At 49.2% G+C, this 23,554-nt stretch overlaps 1 protein-coding gene across 1 annotated transcript in view; it reads left to right on the plus strand.

Moving 5' to 3' along the window:
* LOC141983347 (vasoactive intestinal polypeptide receptor-like) overlaps positions 1-23,554 on the plus strand; it is a 183,304-nt gene that overhangs the window by 156,763 nt on the left and 2,987 nt on the right. The window contains exons 8-12 of the mRNA XM_074946399.1: positions 1,122-1,182; positions 7,737-7,806; positions 11,877-11,968; positions 20,432-20,561; positions 21,840-21,881. Of these exons, the coding sequence (XP_074802500.1) occupies positions 1,122-1,182; positions 7,737-7,806; positions 11,877-11,968; positions 20,432-20,561; positions 21,840-21,881 (395 nt within the window). The remainder of the gene's footprint in view (positions 1-1,121; positions 1,183-7,736; positions 7,807-11,876; positions 11,969-20,431; positions 20,562-21,839; positions 21,882-23,554) is intronic.

The following is a 23,554-nucleotide window of genomic DNA, read 5'->3' on the forward strand; positions in this document are numbered from 1 at the left end:
GTGCCCCCGCCCCGAAATCTTATTCTGTCCCATATTTCAGGCACTTAAAATGTGAAGCAGCTGGAGGTGTTTTTTCCTCACTCCGATGCACACAGGCGGCCTTGGGAATCTGAAACCACAAGTAGCCCATATATGAGAAAGCAAATAAACCATCTATTTGTACAGTGAAATGAATGAGCAAAATCCAGACATAAGAACGGCCATACTGGGTCAGACCAAAGGTCTATCTAGCCCAGTATCCTGTCTTCCGACAGTGACCAATGCTAGGTGCCCCAGAGGGAATGAACAGAACAGGTCATCATCAAGTGATCCAGCCCCTGTCGTCCATTCTCAGCTTCTGGCACACAGAGGCTAGGGACACCATCCCTGCCCATCCTAGCTAACAGCCATTGATGGGCCTACCCTCCAAGAACTCACCTAGTTCTTTTTTGTACCCTGTTATAGTCTTGGCCTTCACAACATCCTCTGGCAAGGAGTTCCACAGGTTGACTGTGCATTGTGTGAAAAAATACTTCCTTGTTTGTTTTAAACCTGCTGCCTATTAATTTCATTTGGTGAAATGAAAGCTAGTTCTTGTGTGATGAGAAGAAGTAAATAACACTTCCTTATTTACTTTCTCCACACCAGTCACGATTTAATAAACCTCTATTATATCCCCCCTCAGTCGTCTCTTTTCCAAGCTGAAAAGTCCAGGTCTTATTAATTGCTCCTCATATGGCAGCTGTTCCATACCCCTAATCACTTTTGTTGCCCTTTTCTGAACCTTTCCAATTCCAATATATCTTTTCTGAGATGGGGCAAACACATCTGCACGCAGTATCCAAGATGTAGGCGTACCATGAATTTATATAGCGGCAATATGATATTTTCTGTCTTATAATCTATCCCTTTCAGACAGACAAAGTATGAACCAACCCCGCAGTCTCGGTTCGCCCAGCTTGGCAAGGGCCCAGAACTCTGGTTTGTAAAACAATCCTCACCTACCCACAACATTGTCACAATTGGAGTCAACGTCTCAATAGTGAATGAGATTGAGATGGCGGTGGAGATAGGCCTGGAAGGGCCTTGACAGCGAAAACAAATAGCAACTGTGACACTGATCCCTCTTTCTCTTCTGACAGGTGCTCCATCAGTTTTCATCACAGCCTGGACTATCATCAAGGTTCACTATGACAACATTGGGTAAGTCTCTGAAGTCATCTTAATTTCTTCAAATTTAAGACACCTTAAAGGAAAACGTATCATCAGCTAGCTCAAAACTCTGCTCTGCAAGAATGAACTGTAAAAAGTCTTTGAAAATCAAATTTTTCCTTTAGAATTGGCCTTTCTGAGAGGTGATACCAGTTTAACCAGCATAAAAAAAACTGTCTTAACAAGTTAAAATGAAGAACATTCGCTTTTAAATCTAATGAGCGAAAGGATGGGCTTGTTTTTCGAGCACAAGGCCAGGAGCCCCAAGATCTCAGTTCTAATCCTGGTTCTGCCACATAGAATTTACTCCCTCTCTGATTCACTTTCCCCATCTGTGCACAGAGGTAATAATATTAACCTGATTCCCAAGGGATTTGTGAGACCATGGCTAATTCATTAACGCTTCTAAAGGTCTTTGGCATGCTTGGATGGCAGCTGCTTTGGAAATGGAAAGTATTATTAAACATATTGGCCAAATTCATCCGTGGCGTAACACCGCTAATGCTAACTAAATTGAGATCAGTGCAGTTACCCCAGGAATGCATTTGGCCCATTGTGTGCCCGTTTGACCCATTGTAAAACTCCGAAAGGAACCAGTGGGAGTTGCACTTGCATATCTGAGTGTACAGTTTGGCTCTATGGGTTCATGTTTATTGTCGATTATTTTAATCCAAGAGTAAAGCAGTTGGGAACTGCCTTCGAGTCTCTGAAATGGGCCCTTCCACCCATGTCACAAGTAATGGTGGCCACCAAGAAGTGACCATGTCATTATCATTGCTGCTGTGCTAATGTAGGGCTCATGTCTCACTTCCCCTTTCACTTGCAAATTACTGGTCAAAGCTGACAGCAACGGAGTACTCTTCCCATTTCCGTCTGGTGACCCTGCTGTAGCCCGGGATCTCTGATAACAGCACAGTTCTGTTCAGATGTTGGGCTTTTTGTGACTCCACAGAAAGTTACACGAAGGTCCAAACCTGCCAAAGATGCCACTTTGGGGATGGATCCTGTGAGAGTGCAGAGCACTCTCGCTGTCCATTTCAATGGGAGGGGGCCAGCTTGCTGGACTGAGCGCTATATTTGTGAGTGCCACAGTAACTGAATAAGCACCCCATGCCTCTCCCACCATAGTCTCCAGTGACCTTTTCCCAGCAAAACCCTTCGAGTCTGTACTCCACCCCCATCCTTCTGGACCAATGCTTATGTTCTTCTTCTTTAAATCTGGATCAGATCAATTGTAGCTAACAAGATGGGGCAAGTTGATTTAGTCGGGGATTGGTCCTGCTTTGAGCAGGGGGTTAGAATCATAGAATCATAGAATATCAGGGCTGGAAGGGACCTCAGGAGGTCATCTAGTCCAACCCCCTGCTCAAAGCAGGACCAATCCCCAACTAAATCATCCCAGCCAGGGCTTTGTCAAGCCTGACCTTAAAAATATCTAAGGAAGGAGATTCCACCACCTCCCTAGGTAATGCATTCCAGTGTTTCACCACCCTCCTAGTGAAAAAGTTTTTCCTAATATCCAACCTAACCCTCCCCCACTGCAACTTGAGTCCATTACTCCTTGTTCTGTCATCTGCCAGCACTGAGAACAGTCTAGATCCATCCTCTTTGGAACCCCCTTTCAGGTAGTTGAAAGCAGCTATCAAATCCCCCCTCATTCTTCTCTTCCGCAGACTAAACAATCCCAGTTCCCTCAGCCTCTCCTCATAAGTCATGTGTTCCAGTCCCCTAATCATTTTTGTTGCCCTCCGCTGGACTCTTTCCCATTTTTCCACATCCTTCTTATAGTATGGGGCCCAAAACTGGACACAGTACTCCAGATAAGGCCTCACCAATGTCGAATAGAGGGGAACGATCACATCCCTCGATCTGCTGGCAATGCCCCTACCTATACATCCCAAAATGCCATTGGCCTTCTTGGCAACAAGGGCACACTGTTGACTCATATCCAGCTTCTCGTCCACTGTAACCCCTAGGTCCTTTTCTGCAGAACTGCTGCTGAGCCATTCGGTCCCTAGTCTGTAGCGGAGCATGGGATTCTTCCGTCCTAAGTGCAGGACTCTGCACTTGTCCTTGTTGAACCTCATCAGGTTTCTTTTGGCCCAATCCTCTAATTTGTCTAGGGCCCTCTGTATCCTATCCCTACCCTCCAGCGTATCTACCTCTCCTCCCAGTTTAGTGTCATCTGCAAACTTGCTGAGGGTGCAATCCACACCATCCTCCAGATCATTTATGAAGATATTGAACAAAACCGGCCCGAGGACCGACGCTTGGGGCACTCCAATTGATACCGGCTGCCAACTAGACATGGAGCCATTGATCACTACCCGTTGAGCCCGACAATCTAGCCAGCTTTCTATCCACCTTATAGTCCATTCATCCAGCCCATACTTCTTTAACTTACTGGCAAGAATACTGTGGGAGACCGTGTCAAAAGCTTAGCTAAAGTCAAGAAACAACACGTTCACCGCTTTCCCTTCATCCACAGAGCCAGTTATCTCGTCATAGAAGGCAATTAGATTAGTCAGGCATGACTTGCCCTTCGTGAATCCATGCTAACTGTTCCTGATCACTTTCCTCTCCTCTAAGTGCTTCAGGATTGATTCCTTGAGAACCTGCTCCATGATTTTTCCAGGGACTGAGGTGAGGCTGACTGGCCTGTAGTTCCCAGGATCCTCCCTCTTCCCTTTTTTAAAGATGGGCACTACATTAGCCTTTTTCCAGTTGCCTGGGACTTCCCCCGATCGCCATGAGTTTTCAAAGATAACGGCCAATGGCTCTGCAATCACATCAGCCAACCCCTTTAGCACCCTTGGATGCAGCGCATCCGGCCCCATGGACTTGTGCTCGTCCAGCTTTTCTAAATAGTCCCAAACCACTTCTTTCTCCACAGAGGGCTGGTTACCTCCTCCCCATGCTGTGCTGCCCAGTGCAGTAGTCTGGGGGCTGACCTTGTTCGTGAAGACAGAGGCAAAAAAAGCATTGAGTACATTAGCTTTTTCCACATCCTCTGTCACTAGGTTGCCTCCCTCATTCAGTAAGGGGCCCACACTTTCCTTGACTTTCTTCTTGTTGCTAACATACCTGAAGAAACCCTTCTTGTTACTCTTAACATCTCTTGCTAGCTGCAACTCCAGGTGTGATTTGGCCTTCCTGATTTCACTCCTGCATCCCCGAGCAATATTTTTATACTCTTCCCTGGTCATTTGTCCAGTCTTCCACTTCTTGTAAGCTTCTTTTTTGTGTTTAAGATCAGCAAGGATTTCACTGTTAAGCCAAGCTGGTCGCCTGCCATATTTACTGTTCTTTCTACACATCGGGATGGTTTGTCCCTGTAACCTCAATAAGGATTCTTTAAAATACAGCCAGCTCTCCTTGACTCCTTTCCCCCTCATGTTATTCTCCCAGGGGATCCTGCCCATCAGTTCCCTGAGGGAGTCAAAGTCAGCTTTTCTGAAGTCCCGGGTCCGTATTCTGCTGCTCTCCTTTCTTCCCTGTGTCAGGATCCTGAACTCGACCATCTCATGGTCACTGCCTCCCAGGTTCCCACCCACTTTTGCTTCCCCTACTAATTCTTCCCGGTTTGTGAGCAGCAGGTCAAGAAGAGCTCTGCCCCTCGTTGGTTCCTCCAGCACTTGCACCAGGAAATTGTCCCCTACACTTTCCAAAAACTTCCTGGATTGTCTGTGCACCACTGTATTGCTGTCCCAGCAGATATCAGGGTGATTGAAGTCTCCCATAAGAACCAGGGCCTGCGATCTAGTAACTTCTGTGAGTTGCCGGAAGAAAGCCTCGTCCACCTCATCCCCCTGGTCCAGTGGTTTATAGCAGACTCCCACCACGACATCACCCTTGTTGCTCACACTTCTAAACTTAATCCAGAGACAATCAGGTTTTTCTGCAGTTTCATACTTGAGCTCTGAGCAGTCATACTGCTCCCTTACATACAGTGCAACTCCCCCACCTTTTCTGCCCTGCCTGTCCTTCCTGAACAGTTTATATCCATCCATGACAGTACTCCAGTCATGTGAGTTATCCCACCAAGTCTCTGTTATTCCAATCACATCATAATTCCTTGACCGTGCCAGGACTTCCAGTTCTCCATGCTTGTTTCCCAGGCTTCTTGCATTTGTGTATAGGCACTTGAGATAACTCGCTGATCGTCCCTCTTTCTTAGTATGAGGCAGGACCCCTGCCCTCTCGCGCGCTCCTGCTCATGCTTCCTCCCGGTATCCCACTTCCCCACTTACCTCAGGGCTTTGGTCTCCTTCCCCTGGTGAACCTAGTTTAAAGCCCTCTTCACTAGGTTAGCCAGCCTGATTGCGAAGATGCTCTTCCCTCTCTTCGTTAGGTGGAGCCTGTCTCTGCCTAGCACTCCTCCTTCTTGGAACACCATCCCATGGTCAAAGAATCCAAAGCCTTCTCTCCGACACCACCTGCGTAGCCATTCGTTGACTTCCACGATTCGACGGTCTCTACCCAGGCCTTTTCCTTCCACGGGCAGGATGGACAAGAAGACCACTTGCGCCTCAAACTCTTTTATCCTTCTTCCCAGAGCCACGTAGTCCGCAGTGATCTGCTCAAGGTCATTCTTGGCAGTATCATTGGTGCCCACGTGGAGAAGCAGGAAGGGGTAGCGATCCGAGGGCTTGATGAGTCTCAGCAGTCTCTCTGTCACATCATGAATCCTAGCTTCTGGCAAGCAGCAGACTTCTCGGTTTTCCCGGTCGGGGCGGCAGATAGATGACTCAGTCCCCCTGAGGAGAGAGTCCCCGACCACAACCACCCGCCTCCTTCTCTTGGGAGCGTTGGTCGTGGAACCCCCAACCCTAGGACAGTGCATCTCATGCCTTCCAATCGGCAGAGTCTCCTTCTGTTCTCTTCCCTCAGATGTATCATCTAGTCCACTCTCCGCATTAGTACCTGTGGAGAGAACATGAAAACGGTTACTTACCTGTATCTGCGTTGCTGGTACATGGACGCTCCCCTTTCTTCTTCTGGAGGTCACATGCTGCCAAATTTCTTCACCGTCCTCCTGTCCCCGCTGCGCAGCCTGCTCTGAATCTTCAGAACATTGTGCCTGTAGAAGCATATCCTGACGTCTGTCCGGGAAATCTTCGGTTTCTCTTATGCAACGCAGGGTCGATACCTGTTGCTCCAGACCTTGAACCTTCTCTTCCAATATGGAGACCAGCTTGCACTTCGTACAGACAAAGTCGCTTCTGTCCTGTGGAAGAAAGACAAACATGACACATCCAGTGCAGGTCACAACAGCTGAACACCCCCCATCCACATTACCTTCCTTCTACGAGCTCACTCAGGAGATGTAGTAACTACTCAGAGAAGCCGGCCAGATGTAAGCCTCAGCAGGCTCTCCCCAGGCAAACTCCCTCTGTTAGCCGCTCTGCTGTTCGCTGCTCAGCTGGTTCACAGCTGACTGGCTTTTATACAGTCAGGCCCACTCGAGACTCACCTGGCTCCTGAGGTCCCTTCCAACCCTGATATTCTATGAAGTTTTACAAGTCACAAATGACATGTGAGTAATTATGACCCTATCCTGCAATCTGTACTCATGTAGAGTAACGCTTAGACAAGCAGTCCTCCTGAAGCCAGTAGGGCTACTTGCAGGGTAACTACTACTCAGGGTTGCAGAATCAGGCTTTAGTTACATACATGTGGGGTATGCCCTTCCTTCTAACATTTGCAACATGCAATTATGATGGTGATCATAATGGTCCTTTCTGGCTTTAAAATCTGAGAGTCTAAGTTTTGAGAGGCTTGCTGGCTTGAATTTGTCTGCAGGGCAGCAACTGTCATTTGAATGTCTCATGAACCAGTCTGGGATTTTATGGTTTTTATTCCCGGCGGCATACATTTTGCAAGGATTAAAGGAGTTCCTCTAACAACCAGATGTGCCCATTTATTGAGCATCCCTAAATGAACCTAAAAAATGTGTGTAATAAAATAAGTATTTTAGTTGGTGCCTTGATGCTCCAGTGCTGGGCACATGGGCTTTCAAAACAGTGATAAAATTGGTTCTCATTAGCGTATACTGTATCTTATCACTATGTCCCTCATTCGTAAGTAAGATATTTATTACAATGACTAGAGCTGATAAAAAAAAAGGGAACAAAATTATGAATGTGTCCCTCTGTTAATAACAAAACCAATTAGTTCCATACGGGAGGGGGAAAGGAAAAATGGTTGTGAACATTGTCCAAAATATTCCTGTTTACTTTTAAAATTGTATAATTGACATTTCTAATTTCCAACCAAATGTTGACCAGTTAAAGACAACCCATATCACAACACATGGGATGAAATCCTTCATCCCATTAAAGCCAGTGGGAGTTTTGTCATTAACTTCAGCTGGGCCAGGGTTTCACCCAGCAGGTACTCAGTGCTCTTTGCTCTCTGGAATCCCTGTCTGTGAAGCTTTGCGTCTGAAATATTGGTAGCTGCCCCAGACTGGCGCTTTCGTCAGATTTCTGCATAACAGCCTGTTTGCTCCGATTTGGTTGTTATTTTCCTTTGTTTATTTGCAGGTGTTGGGAGGACATAGGCGAGTCCCAGTACTGGTTGATCATCAGAGCTCCTATTGCCGTTTCTATTTTGGTAAAGTATCAGCAATCTCCACTGGCTGAAAAAGCCCTTGTTAGTGAAAGCTCAGACCTTAGGTTATGCATGGATGAGTGTTCCGTAAATGGCATATGCAGGCAGACAGATGTAAGTGGATAGACAGACTGACTAGAAAACAGTCTTTGCCAAGCATTTCTCTGATGTGGGTGAATTGTCTTCACAGCATGGGCCAACCTAACTAACTGGGGTTAAAGTAACTTCCCTTGGAGGGCAGGTTATCCAGAACTGCCTACTGAAGGGCTTGTTGTACCCTGAAGCAGCTGGTGTTGGCCATTCTCAGAGCCAGGATACTGGATTAGTTGTACCGCAGGTCTGATCCAGTCTGGCATTTCCTGTGTTCTACTGTAACTAATGCGAGAAGAGCAGATGTTTCCTTATTAGAATCCCATTTGCAAAACCTTTCCACCTTTTAAGAAATAAGTCATGGATTAGAATGCTCAGGACCTGTTCCTGTGAGGTGCTGATGTCCTTCCCAAAGGAGGTTTGACTTTGGGTAAGTTAGACTTCAGTAAGAGCTGAGGACTCTTGGCAAGGCTCAGAGGCGCACTACACCTCGTAGGATCAGGTCCTCAGTCCTCAAGTTCCCTTAACACTTCATCCCGCAGCATCTGGGAGGAAAGGGTGAGTGCTCGGATACTACAGTGGTGAGTGGTGGTATAAAGAAACCTCTGATAAATGGAGGAGCATGTAGGAAAGGAGGTTGAGTTGCCCAACCTGGAAAGTTGGTGGAAGCGATCTCCAAGAAAGAGGCACCAATGAGCGTTACAAGCACTTTACCTCTACTCTGAAAAAGGAGGACACAGATGTTGAAGAACATATGGATTCACAGTAGCAAATAGATAAATCTAAGAGGTGGTGAACTCTACCCAAGTTAGGTTGACCTAGCTACGTCACTCAGGGATGTGAAAAATTCTCAGACATAGTTAAGCTGACCGAAGCCCCGATGTAGACACCACTAAGTCGATGGAAGAATTCTTCCATCAACCTAGCTACCAATTCTCTGAGAGGTGGATTTACTATCGCAATAGAAGAACTTCTCCTGTCGCTGTAGTAAGTGTCTACACTACAGCTGCAGCTGTGCCACTGTAGCGTTTCTAGTGTACACATACCCTAACTCCGTTTCAAAAACAATGCTCCAACTTTCTCTTCCAGCATTAGGGTTTTCTCTGCCGGACTCCTCTGTCTCAGACCCTAGTTTCCTTTGCCCCAGAGAGGATCCATCTCCTCTTGTACTCTGGTTAAATCAGAGCCACCTGCTGATATGACTCATTATTAATTAAACTGCACCTTCATGCATGGTTCCAGACCCAACCCACCAGAGGATCCCTGCTTCTCAGTGCAGAGTCCTAGAGTCTGCCCCCTGTTACATGGGGTTAAACAGCTCTATTATTGATACCCGTACACGAGTCATCTTCAGTTGTACACAAGTAACTCCCCCATCAGCAGGTGGTACTCCCACACATCTGGCAGCACAATTGGACCAAGGAATGTTATAAGCAGATTCTCAGACCCAGCGCACCTACCCATTTTTTGGCCCCATATCACCTCCTTGGTTTTCATCAGACCCCTCATTTTCATCTCTTCCCTGCATTTGCCTCCAACCAATTCTCAATTTTCTCTTGAACACATAAATAGTCCTCTCTGGTTGCCGTGTTGTTTCAAATGCAAAATTCAGCCCAGGCTCATCCTGAGATATTTAAACCTTCCCTGATGGAAATGTCCTAAAGGATTTAATACAAAATTATCACTTTTCCATAGGTGTTTTGCATCATCCTATAGAATCTAATAGAAAATTACATCCTTGCTATAGGTTTTTAGAGTAATTTCTCAAGGTTCTTGATCTAGTTCCCATTGAAGTCAACGGGAGTGTCTGATATCGAGCTCTTTCTGTGGGAGATAGAAGAGACCATAGAGCCCCATGATGTTTCTAAAGACACCGGTTGGTTCCATCCCTATCGATTCTATACAACTTCCCCATTTGGGTGTTCAGCAAACCTGGGTCCATTTGTGAGCAAGGACCGGAAATCAGATGAACTTCAGTTGAATTCAGCTTTGAGTTTGTTCCCCAAACTCGGGGCAAACATGCAGGAGGGGAAGGACAGAGAAAGCAACATCAACAGAATAAGATTTGTAGAGCCCACCCCAACCTCAGATCTCTATCTTGCACATAAGTTCTCCTTATTGCCAATGTATATTACCCTTTGCGTGAAGCAATCTGCCTGCATCACCTGTCATAGAGCTAATCTCAAGAACAAACATTTTTAATAACCACTTTGTATTTTATTAACCTTACTAAACTGAAATGAAATCCTTATCTGACAGATGTCAAAATGTTTGTCTTTCAGAAAGACCGGTAGATCAGATTTTCTCTTTCCCGATGTAACCTTTTTCAGAAAGAAATGCACCTCATTCTCCTGGGATGGGAGGCCTAATATCTTTTTCTGTTGTTCAATAAAATGAGTGTAAACTTTTTTCTCAGCACAGAACAGACGCTGTCCAGTAATTACAATTTTCTTCTGCATGCCTCAAAGAAATCCATCGTTAAAGCCTGTCCCCTTTGCCCATCTGCCCGAGCACAGTCCACTCACATTTAACCTTCCCTGTTCACTCTCTCAGCCCCCTGGGCTTGACACAGTCAATGCTGCACACTGCACAGACGCTTGGGAAGCAACTCAGATGTTATGTTCACTTACTACAACTCGCATGTTACTGATGCTGATTCGAATCTGCCCCCTATGTCTAGTTGCCTGTGTGTCGGGGCAAGTCTCTCTTTTTTTCTAGGCTAATAAACACAATCAGAAACTGTGGCGAGCAAAGTGGGAGAGCTAAGATGAGGGTAATTAAGACTGGCACAGCTTGACCAAGGTCTGTGGTAAATTCTCCATCCCTTAGAGTCTTTCAGTTAAGAGTGGATAACTGTCTAAAGGAGAGGTGTTCTCATCTCTCTCATCCACAAGTTGTTGGGCTAGATGTAGGAATCGCTCGATGAAGTTCGCTAGCCTGAGCTGTGCAGAAGTCAGACGAGATGATCATAATGGTTCCTTCTGGCCTTTACATCTATGACGATACAAAATAAGAATCACTTGAGAGGTCATTAATGGTAAAGGATAAGGAAGGAGATTTTGTGCCCAGACTGGTCTAAATTCACACCAGGGTTTCAAGTCTTCTCTGGTGTAGATCATCTCCTGCTTATCAGTTGTGCCAAGCAGCAGCGTTCGTCAGAGGTTAGAGCCCTGCTGTGGGAGTTGGGGAGACCTGAGTTCTAGTCCTGCCAGCTGCTGTGTGACTTTGGGCAGTCCCCTTTCTCGCCTCCCCCGTGCCTCAATTCCATCTGTAAAAAGAGGATGATCGTACCTGGAGCACTTTGAGATCCTCAGATGAAAAGCAGAGCTAAGGATAATAAAAATAGCTCCAGGGCACCAATGGTTTTATGCTTTGGCCTAGTCTGGAAGCAGAGGCAATGTGCCAGTGTTTACCTGTAATGTTAATTCCCTGCTGCCCTAGCTCGCCGGCGTGTGTGTGAAGAAGGCATGCCTGGTGAGGCAGGTTAGGAGCCTGTTTTGCAGTTCTCTCTGACACCGTTCCATGTATCTATTTTTTGGCGCACGGCCCCCATCCCAGTCTGTGACGTGCCCGACAGCGAGCCCCGTATCGCCATCTACTGTGGGCCGTGACCTCCGCTGCTCAACTAACCGAAAAGCTCTAATCCTGCCCCGTCGCCAGCCCCGCCCCCGTGCAGCAGGACGTCGTGCAGAGCTGTGCTCTATGGGTTTGACATCATCATACTTGAGATGTATGACACAAAGTCCCAAGCAGGCTGATGTCAGGCCCAAGATGGCTGCCATTCTGTCTCAGTTTACCATGTGCTCACAGAGTGGGGTTTTCTGCCTGTGGCTTTTTAACAACGGCTCATTCCATGAACAGACCATTGAGGCAAAAGGAATACCCTCTAACAGCTAGCTCTTTTCACTGCGGAAAGGGATCATGGGAGTTTAACCCTCTTTTTTCTCTCTCTCTCTCGCTCTCCTTTCTCTGTTTCCCATTAGGTAAACTTCATCCTCTTCATTTGTATTATCCGGATCCTATTCCAGAAGCTGCATTCCCCTGATGTTGGGCGCAATGAAACCAGCCAATACTTGTAAGTCCTAGACTGTTTTCACCTGAACCATGCAGTGTTGATGAGACCTGTCAGGCAAGGCTGTTTGCTTACCCAGAACCATCCTCCCTGTCTACATTTGATTATCCTACTCCAAAATGTTTTGAGTCGATCAAAGGTATCTGAGATTAGGGGGTTGGGAGATATGCTAAAATAATCAAGCATGTGGCTGTCAAACTGTTTATAGATGGGTCAGGAGTCTTGCTTCTAGGAATAGCAATGAACAGGTGAGCTCCACGACGATGCTTCATTATAAGACAAACAGGTGCTTGATTTGTACATTCATCATTTACTGGGTTCAGTTGGCATAGGTGGCTAAAAGTTTCCTGAGGCTCAGAAAGAACGGGCCAAAGCCTCCCCTGGTGCAAACCTTCACAGCTCCATTGAAGACTCTTTGCATTCAGTGGAGCTGCACCATTTTACATCAGCAGAGAACTTGGTCCAGTAATTTCACATCCAGGGTAACTAGATCTAGCCACGTTCTTGGAATCCTCATCCATCGTGAAGTCTTTGAGGTTCGGCCAGACCCCAAGCTCACTGTGTGCTGCCCAGCAGGGGCCTGCTTCGCCAGTACCTGCTTAATCAGGCTCTTGGTGAAGACTTTTGGGGGAACTCATCAGGTCCTCGGTACAGTCTCCAGAACCATAGTCTAACCTGGTAGTGCTGTGTCCCAAGGCACCGCAGCCATGACGTCAGGGCCGGCTCTAGGCACCAACGTTCCAAGCAGGTACAATTCGGCGGCAGTTCGGCGGCAGCTTCTCTCTCCTGCCGTCCGCTGTGGCAATTCGGCGGCGACAGGTTTTTCCGGTGCTTGGGGCGGCAAAAACGGTAGAGCCGGCCCTGCATGAAGTGACACTGAAAAGAACAGAGTGAGGAATAGAGAGGTGACCGCAGATCACGGTGGGCACAGCTGTCTGGAATCCTGTACGGTTGGGGGTATGTTACGTTCATGATTTAATGAAAAATCAGATGGATTTACTGTCAGTCATTTGTCCAGATGGCAGAAAGCAAGCCTGGGGGAAGGGGAGTGGTGTGGGATAACGGATAGGAAAGTTCAACCTGTTCCATGTCCCCCATAGGCCGATGCAGAATGGCTTCTGTCCCCCCGCAGGCTCCAGACTCTGTTGTGTTAGGGCACTTTCTGGCTCCTCCCCAAAGGGCGGAGCTACAGGAGAAGCCCTGGATTCCACATTTAAAGGGCTGTGTGCTGAACCTTATGATCATAATAATAACACTTCCTGTTGCACAAATATGGAAGGGCAGTGGCATTCAGAGGCGCTATCGCCGTGTGTTCAAATGACCTACATAATGTAGCACTCCTGACTTCAGCGGAGCCACTTCTGATTTACACCAGTGTATGTGAGATCAAAGTCAGTCTCGGTGGGCAAGATTCTGGTCTCAATTAGATCAGTGTAAATCTGGAGTAAGTCTACACAGCTCCACGGATTCAGTCCAGCTTAAGGGTATATAACTAGGGCCCTACCAAATTCACGGTCCATTTTGGTCAATTTCATGCTCATAGGATTTTAAAAATTGTAAATTTCATGATTTCAGCTATTTAAACCTGAAATTTTAGGGTGTTGTAATTGTGGGGGGTCCTGTCCCTAAAAGGAGTTGTACGGGGGTCACAAGATTATTGGGGGGGGGGGGCAGCACTGCCTTCAGAGCTGGGAAGCTGGAGAGCAGCAGCTGGTGGCCGGGAACCCAGCTTTGAAGGCAGAGCTGCCACCAGGAGCGGCGCAGAAGTAAGGATGGCCGGGTCTGGTGTTGCCACCCTTACTTCTGCGCTGCTGCCTGCAGAGCTGGGCCCTCAGTCAGCAGCCGCCGCTCTCCGGCCGCCCAGCTCTGAAGGCACCGGCGCAGAAGTGTAGGGCGGCATGGTCTGGTATTGCCACCCTTACTTCTGCGCTGCTGCTGGTGGGATGCTGCCTTCAGAGCTGGGTGCCCGGCCAACAGTCACCGCCCTCCAGCCACCCAGCTCTCAAGGCAGTGTGGAAGTAAGGGTGGCAATACTGCGATCCCCCCTCCCCCAAATAACCTTGTGATTCCTCCCTCCCCCCCCCCACACACACAACTCCCTTTTGGGTCAGGACCCCAATTTCAGAAACATTGGTCTCCCCCTGTGAAATCTGGTCTTTTGCGTGCTTTTACCCTATACTGTACAGATTTCATGGGTTTCAGAGTAACAGCCATGTTAGTCTGTATTCGCAAAAAGAAAAGGAGGACTTGTGGCACCTTAGAGACTAACCAATTTATTTGAGCATAAGCTTTCCTGAGCTACAGCTCACTTCATCGGATGCATACTGTGGAAAGTGTAGAAGATCTTTTATACACACAAAGCATGAAAAAATACCTCCCCCCACCCCACTCTCCTGCCGGCAATAGCTTATCTAAAGTGATCACTCTCCTTACAATGTGTATGATAATCAAGTTGGGCCATTTCCAGCACAAATCCAGGTTTTCTCACACCCCACCCCACCCCCCCGGCCCATGACGTGTTTTTCATGGCCGTCGATTTGGTAGGGCCCTATATAGAACCAAGATCAGACACCGACCCATCTTTGCATCTTGCTGCTGTCCTGAATCAGCATTTGGAACAATCTAGATCTTTATGGAGGGATTCCTAGAAAGATTTGTATTGGAAAGGATTTCCAGTGGGTCATTTAGTTCATCCTCCTATATGATGGAAGGGACCAATTTCAGCATCCTTACTCTGCCCTTAAATTTAGGTGTCTCCCAGAGCCTTGAAAATCTCTTGTGATGATGATTCCACTTTCTCCACTTGAACTGTTCTTAGACGTAGAAAGGAAACGGTATTAGACCTTACCATTTCCCTGCTGCAGCTCACTAAAGCCTGTTCATTCTTGTTCTGTTCTCACCGACCAGTGTGCGTTATTGGTCCGCCTTTTCTATTACATCCCTTTATGTATCTGTAGTCAGATGTCGTGTTTCCCCCTCCGATTACGACATCCCTGTTGATGTGCTGAGATTAAATCAGCATATTGAACTATGTTCTAGAACGAACAGTGTTGTCCTGGGGTCAGATCCTTGCCTTCATTGGGTAACTGGCTCCCATTAATCTCAGTGAAAGTTCTCTGTGCATACACAGGCAGCCAAGGGAAGGATTAGGTCCCAGTGATCTAGGAGGTGGACTTGGTCTTTTTAAAAACGTTCCCAGTGAATTAATGCTGGAAAAAGCTACCTTGCTGTACCCACAGACCAAGATATGGCACAAGAGGCAGTAATCCAAGCTTCCCCACGCTGCACTGCCGGTGTGCCCCTAGAAGGACTGCCTCATGGGCAAGCATAGCCTTCCCCATATCTACCACCCCTCTCCCTACACTTCCCTCTGCAAAAACTCCACTAGCCCAAGCAGACTCAAACAGGGAGAAGAGCCCAGGAGTCCCTGGTGATCCAGAGGCATCTTGCTGTTGCCAGTCTCGGTTACGTGGAAGGGGATCACGCACTACGGTGATGAGTGGCCATGCAGAGCCTTGAGCTGGATGGATAGACAGGCCCCTGGTCAAGCAAGGGGAGTTTAGGCTCAGTGCTCGTTCAGTCCTTGCTTTTTCTGCTGCCAACCAGGAGGGCAGTTGTACTACGTGCTTTTGTTCGATGTTGACTCACATGGTGGGGAATAGACTGAGCCCCTCAGGGCTGGAATTTCCAAAGGAGCCCAAGGAAGTTAAGTGCCAAAATCCCATCAAACTGAACACCTCATATCCTGAGATGCCTTTGAAAATCCCAGCCCAGACTCACTGCACTTAGGCCACTGTAGCAGTTTGCGGCAGGGCCCTCTTGGCTCCCGCCTCTGCTAGACCGAGAAAGTCACTCGGAGACCCTGGGGTTCAATAACTACTGGAGCTTTTTATTGACCGGGTTGAGCTCCCACCATCTTCTCATCATACAGCTTACATAGGGCCGGGTTCCTTGTGTCTGAACCCAGGAGCCGAAGAGCTTTCTCGCTGCCTGCCTGCACTCCCTCGCTCTCCTCCATCCCGCCTCCCTGGCTTCCTTCTTCCCAGCCTCTTATATAGCCCTGGGCTCATTGGGCTAGCAGCTGGCTCTCATTCCCCAATTAGGGCAGGTTCTTTCGAGCCAGCTCCACTTTATTCACCTAAATGGGGCTGGTGGTCCAGGGGCCTAATTCTGCAGTCGTTCTGCTCAGCACCCAGTCACAGCCACCAAGCATCCATCATATGGTAACAACTCTCAGGGCTTGTCTACACTACCCGCCAGATCGGCGGGCAGCGATCGATCCAGTGGTGGTTGATTTATCGTGTCTAGTCTAGACGCGAGAAATCGACCGCTGAGCGCTCTCCCGTCGACTCCGGTACTCCACCAGAACGAGAAACGCAAGCAGGGTCGACGGGAGAGCGTCAGCGGTCGACTTACCACGGTGAAGACACCACAGTAAGTAGGTCTAAGTACGTCGACTTCAGCTGCGCTATTCACGTAGCTGAAGTTACGTATCTTAGATCAACCCCGCATGGTAGTGTAGACAAGCCCTCAGTCACTGCTGATGTGGGGTAGATTAGAACCAGCACTATCACAGTATAAACCTTGCGTTGTTCAGCCTGTTCCTAAACCATCAAACCCTCCACTGCCCCCAGGCAGAATTCCACCCTGGGCTACCAGGTGCACAGGGGAAACTCTCCCTCTGCCACACCCCTGAAAGTAGGCAGGAAACTCGGGGCACCTGCCCTGCTCTCTGCAGGCAATAGCAGGGAGCAGTCCCTACACTCAGGCGTGCAAAGACTATGGTCATGCTTGGTGCTGCATGTGACCTTCGGCTCACTCCCACTTCAGACACCCACAAAGCAGCTGGGCACAGAAGGCCCATCTATGCTGCAAAGTGAAACTGCAAGGGTTATCCAAGAATAATCTGGTCTTGCATTCTTCTTGGGTTTCAACACTTCTGTGCTATTCTGTGCAGGTACTTATGCTGGGCCCATCACTTTTTGGTATCTGGGAACCTACTGAAAGCACAAAAGTTCATGTCTTGCATTTGTTGAGCTTGCAAGAATGATTTTGCTTCATACCTGAAACGTCCTTGCACTGAATTACTCAGTCTTTTAAATTCCGTGCTCGATCCGTGTCCTTTTGGCCAGTCTGCGTTGGTATAAGTGGATGTCACTCCCAGCCAAGTCACTGGATTTGTGCCTGCTTACACCATGCTGAATTTGGCCCTTGGGACCAAATGTGACCCTCAGTTACATTGGTGCAACCTGATTGACATCAAGGGAGTTGCATGAGTGCAACTGATGGCAGGATTTGGCCCTCAGTATCCAGAAAGCTCCTGCCAACTGCAGAGGTATGGTCTGGATGACCCAAGAGAGCTGTTCATCATACCTCTCAGTTATTCTTGCCAAATCCGAGATAAGAATTTGTTTTAGTCTAACAGAATCTGAGATCTCACCCTCCCGCCCCCTCTCTCTCTGCCCCAACCCAACACTGTTTATTGAAGAAAGAATTTGTTGACACATTGGCAGTATCTTTCAATGCTTGCCAGTTCCATCCGAGTCCAAGTCTCAAAACTCAGGTGCGCTGCTGACTCATTCATTAATGGTACAGCCATGGAGCTTTACTTTATTATGAAACGTGAAGGAACTCCTCATGAAAAAGCCTTTTGAAATTTCGGACAATCAAGCAGCATGGGGACAACAGTATTTCAGGCAAGACAGAGGATAAAACCCCATGTTTTCTGAAACAAGAACTTTGCACTTAATTAATTCCATCAACATGCTGTTCTACATAGGTTCTTAGACCACCACCATTCATGCACTAAGCAACGTAACTAACATCTGGCATGTGTGGGTCATTCTTTTTCTCCTCCTCTCCCAAGGGTGAGGGAATTGTGTCTGCAGTGTTGTGTGTTGGTAGGGCTGGGGGGGGGTTAATGTACACACTGCTATGTGTGTGCTAGACAAGGCAGGTGGAAGAAGAGCTCCTTGCATTTGGAGTGGAAGGCGGTGAGCTTTGCGATGGCCGTTAGTTCCTTGGGGAGTTCATTCCACACGCTGGGACCAACCCCTGAGAAAACTCTGTCTCCCACACCTATGTTTTACCCTTACGGTAGGAAGTGCCATTGTGCCAGAAGACTCAGCCACTGTCTTTATCATGGGGCGTTAGTCAAGCTTTTAGATATCCTGGATCCAGGCCATTCAGTGCCTTGAAGAGAAGGATTGAGACCTAGAGCGTGACTCATTATTCTATGGGAAGCCAGCGTAGGGAGCAGAGGACAGGTTTGGTGGCTGCCATTGGCACATCTTACTGAGCAGATGTGCAGCTGTGAATTACTAGTAGAAGACACACAAACCAGCTCAAATGGTTTGGTAAAGGGGGAAAAAGACAGATGGATCAGCAGCAGCAAGGTACAAAACATTCTCACAAGAAGAAGGGACGTGATATCAGGGATAGCTGTACTGTTGGAGTTTCTCAAGAGCAGATGGCCTCATGGCCAAGTATAGTCCATTGCTATAGTCCAGCCAATGTACATACAATGTGTGTGGAACCAAGGCCACGTCATCGTGGAGATGGTAGAAAGTGTTATTCATGGCGACCGATGTCCGTGGAGTTACACCCGTTTGAGCTTTATGGCACAGGGAGGTGGGAGGCAAAGGTGGAACTGCTCTGTCTTATGCCAGCTGCCGGCAGTCCTCCAGCAACCAGTGCAGACAGCAGAGCATCAGGGTGATGTGTTCACAGCCCCTGCCTTGTTCAGCCGATGAGTTCCTGCCTTTTGTAGCTGCAGCTTTTTCAGATATAACAGGTTGCAGTAATCAGATCGGGAAATCATGATTGCATGGACCACGGTGACAGGGCCAGGGTGCCACAGACAGGGGGCATGGTCTTCTGGTCAGTGGCACATGAAAGGGGGTATTTGCATTTGGCCACCCTATGGCAGCAAAGAATCCAGAATGACCCAGGTTGTGGCTCGACTTACTCTGAGGACAGCCGCCCTGGTGGTGGGGGAAGTGATAGCAGGGGGAAGCTTTCCGAATGCCTCCCTCTTCCTACAGGCATCAGTCTAGATTGGGATCGGCTCTAGCCAGCTACTTTACACCCGGGTGCTGACTTCAGCTCGGCATTAGGGGCCTGACAGAAGCCTGTAGAAGCTGGTGGGAATCTGGCCATGGAATAGGCTTTGGATCACGTCCTGTGAAAGCTGGGAAATTCTGCTGGGAGGCGCGTTTGACCCAATGGAGATGCAGCTATGGGCGTCATCTGTGTACTACTGGCATGTTGTCCCTCTCCACCCTACCAGAAGCTTCTACAGATGGTGACTAGAGGGAGGTGGGGAGGAAGACCGTGCCTCATGGGTCTGTGCAGGTGAGGGCCTTGGCAAGGGAGGAACAGCTGCCCATAACACCCTAATGGCCTTGGCCGGAGGGGACAGACCTGAGCCATTTCAGGGCATTTCCGTTCCCCACGCTAGCCTCGGTGAGGTGGGACTGGAGTCCTCAGAGATCGATGGTGTCAAATGCCCCTTAAGCTCACTGAAGTTTTGCATTTCATTTTATTTCAGTCAGTTGAATTTGATTTCCGTCTGTAATTAGATGTCAGAAATGATCTGCCATTCCTAATGAGAGCTCTGATTATCCTCTTGCGGGCCATTAGGCTCTAACGCTGCTCGTCCTCCTGCTTTGGAACACACGGGCCGCTCCTGCCGCTCTATACGGTATCATCATTTGCAGCTCTACATACGATTTCTCCTCCATCACCCCGACTTTTCTGCAACAAAAAGCAACAAAAGCAGTCGTGGGCTCCGTTTGGCTTGTAGAGACGAAAAACAGTCTCTGGCAGGAGTGGAGGAAATATCTCCACTAGAGTGGATGGGCATAAAAATGTCACGCGTTAGAGCATCTCTGCCCCTGAAGCAACCAGCCATCTGTGAGCCCCGGGCAAAGGGGAACGACAGCTGGCTTATTGCCGAGACTCATCTGCCAGGACATGCACCGCAACGGTTGCTGTTAATAAGGGGGGGAATTACGTCTCTGAAATACAGTGTAGCAATCACCACGGGCCAGATCTTCAGTTAAGGTGAAGCGGTGTAGCTGGATGGATGTCAGTGGAGGCCTGCTGATTTACACCGGCGGAGGATGTGGCTCCAAATCTCTGAAGCACTAACGCCCAGATCCTCAAAGGTATTTAGGCTCCTAACGTCCACTGTTTTTTTTCAGTGAACGTCAGGAGCCTACATACCCGTGAGGATCTGGGTTTAATTCCCCTTCTTTTATTACTACCCGCTGCTTATGCTTTCAGAGCTTTAAAATTCCACCTCCGGCACAGAGTGGATTCCCTGGCATCGCACTGACCCGCCCTCCCTGCACTGTAGGTGGGTCATTGGGGCTGTAGGCGCATCAGCAGCCGAATTTCACGCCCTCTCGTGCCTCTGGTGGTTGCCCCCTTTCCCTTTACAGCTCATGTTTTTCTTTCTGACAGGAGACTGGCTAAGTCCACCCTGCTGCTGATCCCGCTCTTTGGCGTCCACTACATCGTGTTCGCCTTCTTCCCCGACAACTTCAAAATGGAGATAAAGCTCGTCTTCGAGCTCGTGCTCGGCTCCTTCCAGGTGTGTCACCCCTTAGGCCTGGGCCACGGCCACCAAAACGCAGGGCGAGTCTTTCAGAACTGCGGTGCGTCGTAGGAAGGACGGTGGGAATAAGGAAATGCATGTAGGTGGTTTCACTGGCACATGCCCAATCCTGCTCCCACGGGAGTCTTTAGGGGGTTGCCACTGGCTTCGGTGAAGGCATGGGTGGGTTACTGTTGTGCATTCTCGTTCTGTCTTTCACCTCCTGGCATCCCAATGTGTCTTACCAACAACCAGCTAAATCCTACGGTCTGTACGCAGATGCCCCACAGACAGCATTCTGTTAACTGCAGTGGGAGGCAGAATTTCTGTTGACCCCCGTGGGGCTTGTTGCATGAGTTCATCCAGAATGAGACCTGGGGGCGGCAGCGTGACCTAGTGGATAAGACACTGAACTGGGACTCAGGAGACCCATGCTCTAGTCACTGTTCTTCTGCAGGATGACTTTGGGCATGTCACATCCCTCCCTATGCCTCAGTCTCCCCAGCTGTAAAATGGGGATAATGATACAGCCTTCCTTTGAGGTATGATGTTGCTTTGCGATAGGGATGAAAAATGCTAGGGGTTATTTCAACCGTTAGATACATACTTCACTTCATACACACTTCGTACTTCATACACACTTCACTTCAATCAATGGTCCGCTCTTAACGCAGTCCCCGGTTCTGCACCGTGATTAGCACTCAGTGATGCACTTCCTCCTGTTGTACAATCAGTTTCAGCCAGTCTGCTTACTTGAGAATTGAGTATTTGTTTTATCACGTACTGTCCCACTTACGTGCTTTGGTCGGCACTGAAATAGCTAGCAATGCTGACATTTAAATCATCATTTGGCAGCTGAATTAGCACCGTACAGGGATGGATGGGGCAGTTCAGAGCTATCGTTTCAGGCTGCCTGCAGACTCAGGCAGACATCACTGAACTGCTTTGCCACCCGTTCACATCTTCAGTGTTATCTCCGCAACTGTAAGGGCCAGAGACTGACTTTTTTTTTTTTAAAGAAAGCCGAGATTCTGAAGAATAAGGTGGCATCGTAAAAAAAAAAAGTCACACGGTCACAGCCCAATTCAAATCCTGCACTTTAGTAAGGGAGCTAAAATCAAGCAGCCTTTATCTGTACCAGGAGGACTGTTAGAAGTTTCCTGGCTATGGTCCCTGTGTCCAAGGCTGTGGTTGCAGCTGGGTGTTCTGACCAAGTTAAATGTAGCCTTTCTGATGGTGAGGTTCTAAATGCCTGTTCTCTCTTCCTCCTCCCAGGGCTTTGTGGGGGCCGTTCTATACTGTTTCCTCAATGGGGAGGTAAGATCCACAGTTTTGTTTGGGCAGTGCTTGTCACTAGGATGAAGTGAATGACGGAGAAGGGAAGACTGAGCAAATCCATTCCTGACATCAGCCCATTGGGGCTGCCGTGGTCATCAGATACTGGCTTTGCATGTGAATTTTAGTACTCACCGTGCTGAGGGCTGTGCTGTACAGTGTTGTATTCACAGAACAGGCAGCAAGCAGAGGGTCGTCCCCCCCCCGTCCGTCCCCCCCCGCCGCCACCCTGCCAGAGTGCCTCAGTCCTGACCTGGAGTGGCCACTTTTGGTGGTGAAGGTTCAGCCAATCTCCAGCCCACTCACTCTTTGGCCTCTTTGCTGAGCCTGGCCCTGATCCTGTTGAAGCCAAACGGGCTTTTGCCCTTGACTTCAGAGCAGCAGGATCAGACCCACGTGCAGGCACGTGGATGCAGTGCCGCGTGAATGCAGTGAGTTTTGTACTGTGGAGCCACGTGTCCATTGGAAACGGGTCTGAAATCCACCAGATTCACTTCACAAAAGCCACTGAGCAGATGTGAGCTGGGAAGAACGTTTAGCCCCATACTAACTAGGGCAGCATTCAAGCCAATAAAGCGAGCAGTGAAGAGATGGGGGCAGCTGTGTAATTCAGTTCTGGGTTTGTATCCCGGCCTCCCCATAAGCTCAGGGATGTTCAGAATCAGGTTTTACTCCTGCTCCATCTCCAAGGGGATCCTCCCCGTATAGTTTGTGGTGTGATTTCTGACCTGGGTGTGCTGAAAGCACCCTATAATTCATACCAGAGCCTACAACAGAAGTGGGCAAACTACAGCCTGCAGGCCAAATCTGAGCCGCGGGACCGTCCTGCCTGGCCCTTGAGCTCTCGGCCGGGGAGGCTCGCCCCCAGCCCCTCCCTTGCTGTCCCCCCTCCCCCGCAGCTTCAGCTCGCCATGCTGCCAGCGCTCTGGGCAGCGGGGCGGCGAGCTCCTGCCGGGGGGCGTGGCTGCCAGTCCTGCTGCTCTGAGCGGCATGGTAAGGGGCCGGGGAGCGGGGGGGTTGGATAAGGGGCAGAGGTTCCCGGGGGGCAGTCAGGAGACGGGGGCAGTTGGATGGGGCAGAGGTTCTGGCGGGGAGCAGTCAGGGGACAGGGAATGGGGGGGGTTGGATAGGCGTGGGAGTCCCGGGGGGGCTGTCAGGATGCAGGGGTGTGGATAGGGGGCGGGGCGGTCAGGGGACAGGGAGCAGGTGGGGTTGGATAGGGGGTGTGGTCCTGGGGGACAGTTAGGGGCAGGGGTGTGGACGGGGGCAGGGCAGTCAGGGGACAGGAAACAGGTGGGGTTGGATAGGCGTGGGAGTCCCGGAGAGCCTGTCAGGGGGCGGGGGTGTGGATAGGGGCTGGGCAGTCGGGATAGGGAACAGGGGGGTTGGATGGGGGTGGGGTCCCAGGGGGGCAGTTAGGGGTGGGGGTCCCGGGAGGGGGCGGTCAGGGGACAAGGAGCAGGGGGGGTTGGATGGGTCAGGGGTTCTGTAGGGGGCGGGAAGTGGAAGGGGACGGATAGGGGGCAGGGGCCAGGCTGTTTGGGGGGCACAGCCTTCCCTGCCCCGCCCTCCATACAGTTTTGCAACTCCGAAGTGGCTGTCAGGCCAAAAAGTTTCCCCGCCCCGGGACTGTGACCTCTCCCCGGAGAGCTAAG

This window comes from Natator depressus, chromosome 2 (assembly GCF_965152275.1).
Source record: "Natator depressus isolate rNatDep1 chromosome 2, rNatDep2.hap1, whole genome shotgun sequence".
Taxonomy (NCBI): domain Eukaryota; kingdom Metazoa; phylum Chordata; order Testudines; family Cheloniidae; genus Natator; species Natator depressus.